The 13,074-nt window shown below is 39.8% G+C and overlaps 1 protein-coding gene across 1 annotated transcript in view; it reads left to right on the top strand.

The window, feature by feature from the left end:
* The first annotated feature begins 1,084 nt into the window (after window positions 1–1,084).
* The window catches only part of UTP20 (UTP20, small subunit (SSU) processome component, homolog (yeast)), a 120,546-nt gene continuing 108,556 nt past the window's right edge, over window positions 1,085–13,074 (top strand). The window contains exons 1-12 of the mRNA XM_006871125.1: window positions 1,085–1,129; window positions 2,332–2,412; window positions 3,014–3,080; window positions 3,207–3,339; window positions 4,509–4,697; window positions 6,466–6,547; window positions 7,414–7,551; window positions 8,161–8,316; window positions 8,842–8,988; window positions 9,071–9,205; window positions 10,344–10,421; window positions 12,695–12,873. Of these exons, the coding sequence (XP_006871187.1) occupies window positions 1,085–1,129; window positions 2,332–2,412; window positions 3,014–3,080; window positions 3,207–3,339; window positions 4,509–4,697; window positions 6,466–6,547; window positions 7,414–7,551; window positions 8,161–8,316; window positions 8,842–8,988; window positions 9,071–9,205; window positions 10,344–10,421; window positions 12,695–12,873 (1,430 nt within the window). The remainder of the gene's footprint in view (window positions 1,130–2,331; window positions 2,413–3,013; window positions 3,081–3,206; window positions 3,340–4,508; window positions 4,698–6,465; window positions 6,548–7,413; window positions 7,552–8,160; window positions 8,317–8,841; window positions 8,989–9,070; window positions 9,206–10,343; window positions 10,422–12,694; window positions 12,874–13,074) is intronic.

Here is a 13,074-nt window from a genome sequence, read left to right as displayed (position 1 = left end):
TCATATGCATGTGAAAGCTGGACAGTGAATAAGGAAGACTGTAGAAGAATTGATGCTTTTGAGTTAATGGTGTTGGAGGAGAATATTGAAATTTCCATGGGCTGCCTATAGAACCAACAGATGTGTGTTAGAAGTGCAGCCAGTGTGTTCCTTGGAGGCCAAGACGGCCAAACTTGGTTTCTCATACTTAAGACATATTGTCAGGAGGGAACAGTCGCTGGAGAAGGATATCATGTTTCATAAGGTGGCGTGTTAGAGAAAAAGAGGAAGACCCCCAATGAGATGGATTGGCCAAGTGGCAGCATAGATGGACTCAAGCGTGGCAACAGTAGTGAGGATAGCCCAGGATCGGGCAGTGTTTCGTTTCGCTGTACATAAGGTAGCTATGGGTCGGTACCGAATCGATGGCACCTAGCATCGACAACAACATATATCTCATTTATGCTTATTTAGCGATCACATAAGGAGCTCAGGTATCTTAGTGGTTACGAATCAGGCTGTGAACCATATGGTCAGCAGTTCGAAACTACCGCTCTGCGGTAGAAAGATGAGGCTTTCTGCTCCCGTAAAGATTTACAGCCTCGGAAACCTTGTTCAGGGTCGCTCTGGGTCGGAACCGACTCGAGGGCACTTAACAACAACAACATTCACATGTGCTTACTGTGGATGCTCAAGTTCTGCAGGTTGCATAGTACATACCGAGCGGCAGCAAATGCTCGCTGACAGTGATAACAGGCATGCTTTCTCTTACAATAAAAACATACATTTTTCTTGTAAATCTTTATTGACGGAAGGAAGACCTCTAAACCCACAAACACCACCAGTCCCAGACCGCCGCATCACCAGGAGTACTGTCCGCTAGGAGGGAACACTTATTACAGAGGTTTCTTCCGCCCACGTGACATGATTAGGCACCTCCCCGTTTCCAACATGGCGGCGCCCATGGAGTCAGGCCGCACGTGAAGAAGTCAGGACACCCTGGCATCATAGAGTGCAAGTGTGCGAGCCAGTTTCCCCTTCCTACCGTCGATTGGATCACTTTGGCCATTCTCGCGCCCTCGTGGGCTTCTGCCTCTCTGCAGCCATGAAGATAAAGCCCATTTCCCACAAGACCGAGAATACGCACCGGGTGAGATACGGAACTGGAGTCCGGGGCTGCAGAGTTCTAGGCCAAGGCTGAGCCACTGGCCCGGAGGCTCCAGCAAAAGAGGGAATAGCAAACATGGGTTGGTGGTTATGTACCGTGGAGTCGGTTCCGACTCATCGAGACCCTGTATAGGGTTTCCGAGGCTGTAAATTATTACGGGAATAGAAAGCCTCATCTTTCTCACGCTCAACCTCTCGTAACCACTGCGCTACCAGAGTACCTTTGGGATTGGTATGGTGGGGGGAGGGAGGAATGCGTCTTTCTTTGCTTGACCGCCCAGTTTCCTGGACGGCCGGTTTCGCCCTTGTGCTGTGGGGTATGGCATGCCTTGAGAATTAGATCCTTCAAACCTTACATTTATTGTCTATAGGAAGTGCCGATTTGGTGGGCAGGCGGACTGGAGGTGGGGAGTGATTTCTCTCTAACAGCTACTTTTTGTTTGCCTCTTGATTGTTTCTTTCCAAGTCTTTGCCGCAACCTCAGGCATGTATTATATTTAGGTTTAAAAGCACGATTGTTGGCCAAAACTGTTCTTGTAGGGGGCTCTGAAATCTAACAGTAGATCTAGGGAGGCCACGTCCATCGGCGTTTGCCTAGGTTCTCCACAACTAAGTATTGAATTTTATTTGAAATGACAGAGCTAAAGAACTGGACCAAACATGCTTCTTTTTATTTTATAGAAATGCAGGCATTTGTTTAAGACTCTAGATTTTTCTGTTTATTTCCATACCTATGTGATTCTTCATTGCTGCCTGCATTTAATATCAAAAAGCCAGTTATACATGTTTTGCGTGACAGAAAACAAGTCTGAAGTTAATCACTTGCAGCAAGTAAAACATACTGTTATTTGCAGGATAGCAAATGAAGAGGTTTATAATGTGACACTGTAGGATAAGCACTGGACTGCGAGATCCTTTGAACAAGATTGGTGGTTCAAACTCACAGGTCAGCCACTGCTCAGAAACTCTATACAGGGTTGCTATGAGTGGAGACCGACTCTACGGGCACTTAACAACAACAACAAATAGAAGTAATCAGAAGAAGGTTGATGACTGAAGGTGTAAACTTTCTGTTCTCCACTAGGAAATTGCCCCCATATGATTACTGTACAGTACTCAAACAGATATTCAAGATGTGTCGAGTGTTAAATGATAGTATATCTTGTTTATGTTTTCTCCCACCAGTTTCTTACATTTGCTGAAAGACTAGGAAATGTGAATATCGATATTATCCACCGGATCGATAGAACTGCAAGCTATGATGAGGTAAGAGAATATTACATTAGCCAAATTTTCAAGTACTGATAGTCATGTATTTAATTTGTCACAAATAGAAGAGATTTGGTTTTAAGGCCATTCCTTTTTAAGTGAGAAATACATTTCACTTATGCTCTCCAATATAGCGACCTCATGGCAAATTACACTTACATGGAAGTACATTGAAGATTCAAGTGCTTAGTAGCTCTACGTAGCTAGTAGGTACCATATCGGACAAGTGTAGAGATTTCTACAATCCTTCATTGCAGAAGGTTCAATTGGATGGTGTTACATGAGATAATTACTTGATAAAAATGCTGTATTCCTCAAAAGGTAGCAATTTCTATTTCCACAAGGAGAAAGAAAGAACTCTTAAAAAGCCAGCGTTTTTGAGCATTGCTTGTATAAGTCATCTGTCCATATTGGACTTACAGATGCTTTAAAAACTGTGTTAGGATCCTTTTAAAAAAAACAAAAAGAAGTTTTTTTTTCCAAACTCTTGGCTACTGTCATTGTCTTAAGATGTGAATATAGCTCCCCCCGACTCCCTAACTTTGACCATAGTTTTTCTTTGAGTTATCTGATTAATAGAGTATTTTGGTCTTGGCAGGAGGTTGAAACCTACTTTTTCGAGGGCCTGCTGAAATGGAGAGAACTGAACCTTACAGAACACTTTGGTATTTTCAATTTATTTCTATTTTCCTCACCCCTCAGTTTGTACTTTGTGTGTTCAAAATCACGACATAGTGATGTGATGTAAAAAGTATAATCTGTTCCCTTTTTTTTTTTTTTTTCCCACTCAGGGAAATTTTACAAAGAAGTTATTGACAAATGCCAGTCTTTTAATCAGCTGGTCTATCATCAAAATGAGATTGTTCAGAGTTTGAAGACTCATCTACAAATTAAGAACAGTTTTGCTTATCAGCCCCTTTTGGAGTAAGTAGCAACTTGGGACAAAGCTCAACCACATTTATCTGAATTTCATGAAGGGTTGTGTTGCAATGCTACACATGCCTTAAATCAGGTACTTAAAATTTAAAAATAGAATAATTTGCCTTTTGTATTAGAGCACTCTGTTGCAAAAAGATGTTGTTGTTAGCTGCTGTCAAGTAGTGACCTTATGTACAACAGAATGAAATATTGCCCAGTCCTGCACCATCCTCACAATTGTTGTTATGCTTGAGCCCACTGCTGCTGCCACTGTGCCAATCCATCTCGTTGGGGTTGTCCTCTTTTTCTCTAACCCCCCACTTTACCAAACATAATGTCCTTCTTCAGGGATTGGTCCCTCCTGGTAGTATGTTTGAAGTATGAGAGACAAAGTTTCACCATCCTTGCTTCTAAGGAGCATTATATCTTCCAACAAAAAGATATTTTACTTTAAAGTAGAATCTTAAGGGCATTCTTTTTTTATATACTCTTACTAAGGGAACACCAGCTCCATCGCCAGTATGTCAGTTCCAACTCTTAGCAACCCTAATGTATGGATTCGAATTGTTCCATAGGGTATCCAAAGCTGTGATCACTTCAGAAGCAGACTGCCTCATATTTCACCATAGTGGCTGGTGGGTTTGAACTGCTCACCTTTTGATTTGCAGCCAGGTGCTTAACCACTGCAACCACTCGGGTTCCTGGTATACCTCTAAGATGAGAGCACCTCATTTTTCTTAAACGTTATAGAAATGGTTGACCACAGCTTGTGATGGAGTACACCTTTGTGGTCTACCTGACTTCTCTGCGGTACTCTTTAAGATGTGAAGAATCTCATACTTCCCCTTTAACCTGGTTTAGAAATAGTTTGGTTTAATTAGTCCTATGCTTATAGACCATTGATTGTCATCTGGGAGATAGATGTGCAGCCTTTGTTTTTTCATCTACATTCCTCAAAATCAGTTGCTTCTATTTTTATATTTTTGCTGTGGTAAAGTTTTATGTAGCAAAATAAAGCATTTGCCCTTTCAACATTGTCCACATGTACAAACTCAGTGACAGTAATTACATTTATCATGTTGTACAACCATTACCACTTCTGGTGTCCAAATTTTTCCATCACCCTTAATGAGAACTCAGTGTGTTTTAAACAGTAACTTCTATTTTTAATCCAGCTTGGTTGTGCAATTGGCGAGAGATCTGCAGACGGACTTCTATCCACATTTTCAAGACTTTTTTCTGACCATCACGTCAATCCTGGAGACACAAGATACAGAGTTGCTAGAATGGGCATTCACCTCGCTGTCATACCTTTACAAGTACCTGTGGAGATTAATGGTGAAGGACATGTCCAATATATACAGGTGGTCCCTTTCTTTCCTGACATTTTTAGAAATTGCCATTGCCTTTTTCGTTGGCCTCTGTCTGACTCCAAATTACTTCTTCAGCTTGATCTCTTAGGATTTGTTAATACAAAAGTTGGTTTTCCAGCCAGTTGTTCATAGTCTGTTCCTCTAGTCTTAAGTGTACATTGACCTAAGTTTATCCTTTCTCCAGCTACTAAAATCATGCCTGCCCAACAAAGCCCGGCTTGGATTCCATAACCTCCATAAATGTTCTGTGCACTTTTGTGAGAAGTTTAAAAGCCTTGTACTCTGAATCCCTCTAGCATTTTATAGCACTTGTATTTCGTGACTTTTATTGTAATTGCTTCCTTATATTTGCATTTTCCCCGGACCTTAATATACTTTCTCCAAGTCAAAAGAGATACACAGTCTTTGTGAGTAAATGTGGACAGGAAGAGAATGAGTTTCATAGGAACTCTGTGTAAAATAAGAAAAAGATTACTTCTTACCTGATCAATTCTGGGATATGGTGGACTTTTCCATTTGCTTGTTTTTCCATATTATGGTTACCACAGGGATTCATGAAATCAATCCCTTATCGCCAATACAAAGTAAGGATGGAGAATAGGCTGCTGGCTTTAGGCTTCTGCTCTGTCCATCCAACCCACACCCACCCCCTTCTCTGAGGAGCTTTGATCAAAGGTTGAGAAATACTTTTGCCATTCATTGCTAATTCTCTTTGAAGCTTCTAGTAAAACATATTAGAAACCAGTTACTTCATTAAACAACCAACAATGTGTTTGGGAAGCATAGTTAATTTGTTCCTGTGATTGCAGTTAATACTTTTAAATCCTGGTGGCGTTGTGGGTTACGCAGTGAGCTATTAATCACAAGGTCAGCAGTTCGAACCCAGCAGCCACTCTACAGGAAGAAATTTGGGTTAAGTCTTGTCTCTAAGTCAGATCTTAGAAGTGGACTGTATTGAGTGCCAACAACAGAGAAACCTGTAAGTGCCAGAACCTGGTAGACTGCCTTCTTTTTCCAGGTCTTGCTAGCTTTTTTAGCTTGGACAGAATGCAGTCTTACCAGTTTTCTGTCGCTTTCTGTTGAGTGACAAATGCTCTTGAGTTTTTCTTGTGATGGGTTTTAACCTTATACAGGCTCTGGCTTTCGCAGGCTGTTCTGTGTAAGTCAGACCCTGTTTGGTTGCACATTTTTTAATTGATGCCACTTTTCCCTGGCTGCCGAGGCTTAGTGTCTTTGAGGGATCTTTGACCCATTTGTCATCAGGAACTCCAAGTCTTCTTGATTTTATTATTTACTCACTGAGTGAGTATTAATTAAGTACTGGCTATGTGTCAGCTATCTGAGATGAAATAACAAGTAAGACATACAAATCCATGTTCTGGTGGAGTGTAGATTTTTAGCCATCTTGGGTGCATGCAGTATAGTCAAAGTACAGCAAAGAGTCCCGGGTGGCTGGCACAGCATGAGTAAGGGGGAGTTGTCAGCTGATACTGGAGAAGTTGTGGGAGGTAGGACATAAAGGGTCCACGGACCATTGTACTCGTAAAGTCTTTGGCATCACTGCAAGAGCCTTGAATTGTCTCTTGAGCTCATTCATTGCCTCTACCACCAGCTACTTCTGTGCTGTGCTTAGCCCAAACTTGTGTCAGATGAGTTTCTGTTAGATGTCATTTGTATACCTAGCACCATCAAATGCAGTTGGCATTCAGTTGATCTTTATTAAAATTATATAGTTAAACATGTTTTATTTTCTTCATAGCATGTACAGTACACTCCTGGCTCATAACAAACTGCATATAAGAAATTTTGCTGCTGAAAGCTTTACTTTTCTGATGAGAAAGGTTAGTCTGACAATTTCTGTTTATTGCTATTTAATCCTCAAGAATCTAATGGTCAATTCCAGACACTTTTTAATGTGGTTTTTATGGAGTCCTTTAATGTATAGATATAAAAAGCAAAAACCTGTAGCTAGCTTGAGTTTATCCTATTGAAAGGTTTTGTTTTTTTGCTCACTGATAAACAATTTGGATCATTATTTTTTAGATTTGTATGCATATACCAAAATAGCCCTTTAATTTAAGTCAGTAAATACATAAACTGTGAGAATAACAGAAATGGCAGGAACTCATTGCCTAATGGGATTTGTCTTTGTTTCCACAATAAATTTCCATGTCTTTGATGTCCCTGGGTGGTACAAATGGTTAACACATTCATCTGCTAATTGAATGGTTGACTGAGTTTATCCAGAGGCTCCTCCAAAGAAGAAAGACCTGGTGATGTACAACCACAGGATTGGCTGTTGAAGCCCTAAGGAGCACAGTTCTACTCTGATACACCATGGGGTCCACATCAATAGTTAGATGGCCACTGAGGTGGTTTTTTTTTTGGTAGTAAAATAAAAACTTTGGTATTAAGTTTGTTTTACATTCATAAGTCTATGTGTTTTCCTTTAAAAGAGAGACTGTTACGTAGTTTTGCTTGATATTTCCCTTCACACCATACTAATCACGTCATCTCTGTGTGACATTCCTAGTGAGAGTGTACTCTTAGAGTCATTTGAAATCATTAAAAGTGTCTAGTCCTTTTAGAAATGGCCCCTAATTATATTTAAATATAAACATGTAAAATACCAAACAAGATTTCTTCATTTATATATGTTTATACAAATGAATATGTTGTAAATATAATTGTCTATTTTGTATTTTAGGTTTCTGATAAAAATTCGCTTTTCAATTTAATGTTTCTTGATCTTGACAAACATCCAGAAAAGGTGGAAGGAGTTGGACAGTTGCTCTTTGAAATGTGCAAAGGAGTTAGAAATATGTTTCACTCTTGTACAGGCCAGGTAAATAACTGGGTCAGGTGGGAAGAAACTTTGGGTCTATGTCAAAGAGATGAAAAAGAAATTAGAAAATAATTATGCAGCCTATGTAGACTGGCTAGGGTAAGTAGGAAGCCCCAAACGAGGAGTGTTGTTTACTAACATTTACTAACATACTTAACCTAAGGTAGGCTTTTTTGTTGTTGTTAAGTGCCATTGAGTCAATTTTGACTCATGGACTTGTATAGGATTTTTGAGGAGTGGCTGGTGAGTTTGAACCACCGACTTAGTGGTTAACAGTATAGTGCTTATCTTGCAGTGCCATACTATGCCCTTGGTGAATGGAGATTTTTGCTTACTCACTGGTGTGTTCATCCAGGAAACTAGGAGATAATAGCATAAGTTGACTAGTGGGTGAGAATGGATGGGAGCTAATAGGCAATAAAGTTCTCCATCCTTATTTGGAAATTCCTTTTGGGATACATAACTAACCTAATCATCAAAGCTACCATACTTATGGTTATTCCAGACCAGATTTTCAGGAAGCTAATCTAATCAGAGTGATAAATCACAGAGTAATGCCTAAAAATAAAGGCTTGTATGTGCGTTTTAATGACTCTTGGATTCTCACAGGCAGTAAAGCTAATTTTACAAAAGCTAGGACCTGTTACTGAAAGAGAAACTCAACTCCCATGGATTTTAGTTGGAGAAACACTCAAAAGCATGGTCAGATCCACCGCATTCTACATCTCCAAAGAACATTTCCAGACCTTTTTTGAATGTTTGCAAGTAAGTGCTAATTGTTAATATATGTATGTGATGAGGCGTCTAGAGTTGTTATTGTTAGCAAGATCTTCTTAGAGATTATATTTTGTTACTGTTTTCTTTATACTTCACACACAGATATTACTATCTATCTCTCCCCTGGTCTGTTTTTATTTGATTCTTGAGATGCAACAAAGAGTTGTTACTAAGAGTGCAGGCTTTGGAGCCAGAGGGCCTGTGTTGGATCTTGACTCTGCCACTTGCTGCTGGTGTGCCTTGGGAAAGTCATTGACAATCCCTACTACTCAGTGCTCATCTGTTAAATGGGGGTAACAACGTCCTCAGTATTGCTCTGAGAATTGGGAGTAAATACAGGCAAAGAACTTAGTTCATTCAGTAAATGGTAGTTGTTCTCTTCCTCAGTGATTCTTTTCTTTCTAATGCAAAAAAGTGTGGAAAGTTGAACTGTGGCATGCAATGTTGTCATTATTGGGTAAGCAGGCAAGTTGGATATTCTGTATTTCTCTCTGTTAAATTCCTGTTTTGCAGGAATCACTCCTGGATCTGCAAACTCAAGTAATGGAAACTAACTATTGTGAATGGTCTGAACAGATTAAAAGGTTGTTAGAGACCTATCTGATTCTTGTGAAATATGGAAATGGATCAAAAATAACCAACCCTGTTGACGTTTGTAAGGTGAGTTCCCAACTTCATTTGCTTAAAGTCTGTTCATTAAAAGCGGATGGGTAAGTGCATTGTATTTGCTTTTATTTTACAGGTATTATCTCAAACATTGGAAACAGCCACTCTCTCCACATCTTGCCGGAAGACTCTCTTGGATGTCATTTCTGCTTTGATCCTAGGCGAGAATGTTTCCTTGCCAGAAACTCTCATCAAAGAAACCATAGAAAAAGTAATTTGATCCAAAATATATTAATTGAGTAGTTAATATATATTTTAGCATGGGCTAAGCCTCCTTAGGAGCTCTGGTATAGTGGTTATGAGTTGGGCTGCTAACCTCAGGGTCAGCAGTTTGAAACTACAAGCTGTTCTGTGGGAGAAAGATGAAGCTTTCTGCTCCTGTAAAGATTTACAGCCTTGGAAACCCTGTATAGCGTCACTGTGAGTCGGAACCAACTCCACGGCACATAACCACCAACCACCAAGCCTCCTTAGGAGCTCTGGTAGTGTAGTGGTTACGAGTAGGGCTGCTAACCTCATGGTCAGCAGTTCCACAGGAAAAGATGAGGCTTTCTGCTCCCGTAAAGATTTATAGCCTCAGAAACACTATGCAGGGTCGCTATGAGTTAGAACCTACTCCATGGCACACCACCACCACCAAGCCTCTGTGTTGTTACGTGCTGTCGAGCTGGTTCCAATTTATGGTGGCCTTATATAGGGTGTCCGAGGAGCAGCTGGTGGGTTTGAACCATACATGTTGTGGTTTGCAGTGCAGTGCTTATCCTACAGTGTCACACCAGGACTCCATTGGAGAAAGCCTCTTGGGAAATACAAATGAAACTTGACTAAAGCTCTGCTCTTAAAGAATCTGTTAAGGTGATGTAAATTGCAGGCTATATAGGAAATAAGTAAAACAAAGTGGATTTGGAAGCTAAATCAATTCAGCAAATAATCAACGAACATAACTTAACCAACTGCTGAGTATCCCAGGGTAGATAATACAATGAAAAGACTTCAAAAGTTTGTGAGGAAATTCCATATTCTTTTAATTATTATCTTTTTCTTTGAATTTTCTGCAGCCCCCTCATGTGATGTCTATGTTTTTCCCACTGCGTTTTGCAAAGTGGAGAGTTGTGAGTTAGTGTTTATAATCTAGTAGGAAAAAACTAACTTGAATTGCAATGATTCATTCTGCCTGGGGTCGAAGCATTGAGCTTTCTGGTTTTGATTACATTAACTTGTTCAAGCATCTCACACCTTCCTGCTTGCCTGTAGAGGACTGGACAAATTTGGGGGTGTTTTTAGTTCACAGGAATGGGAAAGGTCTTTCGCTGTGCCTTACTTAGTGTCTTTATACCTGTGCTCCACAGGCTTTTGAGAGCGGTTTTGAAAGACGTTTAATTTTGGATTTTTCTGAAGTCATGTTTGCTATGAAACAGTTTGAGCAGGTAAGCAAGACATTAAGTTCTGAACTTTATTGTTTAAATCTTTTTTTTTTTTTTTAATTTATGGTTTAAACCAATCAAGAAGAAAAATAAGTGCTTGATGTTTTCGTTTTTCAAACAAATTATATAGCCATTTTAGGCTACAATTGAAAGTTTGTTTCATATGTAAGACTTTGAAAATTATATCAGTGTTTAATCAGGTAGCCAGCTTATTTAATAATTTTTTTTAGAAAGTTAGAGAACCACGTGGTGTAAAGGACAGTTTAAAGAACTTATATATAAATTTGAAGCATAGCAAATAGCTTTTAAAAGAGTTTGCATTCAAGGAAGATTGCAAATTAATTTCATTGGTACGAAATAGATACTTGTTAAAAATGCTTTATGTATACCGGAGTTAAGTATATCCTTCTCTCCACCTTCATTAGACATTTATAGCTGTTGTTGTCAAGTGCTGTCATGTGTCATAGTGACCCTGTACAGGGTTTCTGGGGGTGGCTAGTGGATTTGTACTACTGGTCCTGCTGTTAGTGTTCAATGTTTATCTCATAGTGCTACACCAGCGCTAGTAACCCTATAATGTACTATCTCTCTGTTATCTCGGTATTTTTAGTTACCATTAAAAATGCACTACCGTTGAGTCAATTCATAGTGATCCTATAGGGCAGTACAGCTGCTCCATGTGGTTCCAGGGGCTGTAAGTCTTTATGGGAGCAGACTGCCTCGTCTTTAGCGGAATGGCTGGTGGGTTTGAACCATCAGTCTTCTAGCCTTCCAGTTAGCATTAGTCTATAAAAACAGTGCATGTTCTCATTTGTCTCAAAACCCTTTATGTGTGTGCTCTCTGTTTTGTTTCTCTCTACCCAACGGGGGCTCTTTATCTCACTCTGGTTTTCCCTTTCTTGTACCCTAACAAGATAGTAGATTTTTTTTTTCCCCTTTAATCTTGATTTTATGAAAGTAGTATGTGTCCTGGTGTGGCATTGTAGTGTAGGCCCTGGGACTGCTAGCTGTAAGGTCGGCTGTTCAAACCCACCAGCTGCTCCTCAGAAACCATATATACACAGTCGCTATGAGTTGGAACCAACTTGATGACCCTTAACAAGTATATGTGTTCATAAAAAGTCAAACAGGGCTGAAACACTTGATTGTGTACTTCCGTGTTGCTCATTGATAGCAATCACGTTTAATGAGGTTTAGCTGCTTTTGCTCATACTTCCTTCCTGTTTCAAAATCTGAATATTCTGCGTTTCTTTGATTTGTAAATTTTAGTGTTCACCTGGAGACCTTCTCTGGTAGATGGATTTTGGTTTCCTTTTTAGCCCCTGTCATTGTGCTTATCCTCCTAATAGAGTTGTGTATCAAATTTCAGTTAAATTGTATTCATCATATACTTAATTTATGTAAACAATGAGTATTTTATCATTGTAATTCTTTTTTTAATAACTGCCTTATGGAATCCTAGTGTGATGCTATAGGATAAGCACTGAACTGCTAACCACAAGGTCGGCAGTTCAAACTCACCAGCTCCTCCTTGGAAACCCTATACAGAGTCAAAATCGACTCGATGGCATTTAACAAAATGGTCTCATTCTTTGTAAAAACTTGGGAGTGACCGGTGAGTGTGCCCTCTAACAGCCTTGCACAATGCTTGGACATAGTGAACTGTCAGATCAGTTTTTCTTTCTTGGAGACCCTCCTCGAGCAATTCCAGACTGAAGAGTCGCTGCCACGTGTCATGCCGTGACTTCCTTTTGCTTCTTTCCTGCTTGGTCCCCATGCGGTCTTACCTTTATGGTTTATTCTCTTATTTTGATGGAACACGTTTTTTAGAGGAAGGGTGACTAGAGGTAAAATTTTGAGATTTAGTATGTCTGAAAATGTCTTAATCTTCTCCTTAGCCAGTGTTGGTAGCCTGGCTGGGTATTAAGTTATTAAGTGCTGTCAAGTTGGTTCTGACTCCTAGTGACTATTTATAGGGTTTCCGAGGAGTGGCTGGAGGGTTTGAACCCCCAGCCTTGTGGTTCAAACTGACCTTGTGACCCAGTGCGTATCCTACAGCACCACAATATTCTAAATCATTTTACCTCAGAGTTTTGAAGTCATCTCTCCGTTGTCTTCTGCTGTCCATATTGCTGTGGAGAGAATTCTCTTGCCATTAGAGCCCTAATCCCTTATGCTCTGTTTTCTTCCTCTCTGAAACTACTAAAATCTTTCCTTTGCTAGACTTTCTGGAATTTACATCTGTTAATAAATGTGATTTTCTTACTTTTATTTAGCTTTTTCTACCAAGCTTTCTCTCATATATTGAGAACTGCTTCTTGATTGAAGACTTTACAGTTAAAGATGAAGCTCTCGCCATTTTGGCCAAACTCATTCTCAACAAAGCACCACCTCCTACTGCTGGTTCGATGGCAATTGAAAAGTACCCTCTGGTTTTCTCACAGCAAACAGTGGGGTAAGTTTTATCTTGAATCCTTTTTATTTGTTGGTAAGACTACACATTGATACAAAATACATCAAGAATGGTCTGGTACAGGGATTGAGACATGGTTGGAATGGGCCAAAAGGGGAGAAATAATGTTAAATGCTTGGCTGTCTTTTGAATCTTGGTTTCCTTGGCATACCATTATAAAATAGACACTTGAGGGAGAGAGAA

This window comes from Chrysochloris asiatica, unplaced genomic scaffold, assembly GCF_000296735.1.
Source record: "Chrysochloris asiatica unplaced genomic scaffold, ChrAsi1.0 scaffold00160, whole genome shotgun sequence".
In the NCBI taxonomy this organism is placed as follows: Eukaryota; Metazoa; Chordata; class Mammalia; order Afrosoricida; family Chrysochloridae; genus Chrysochloris; species Chrysochloris asiatica.
Note: the sequence above shows the minus strand (reverse complement) of the source record. Positions and strands in the feature narration are given on the sequence as shown.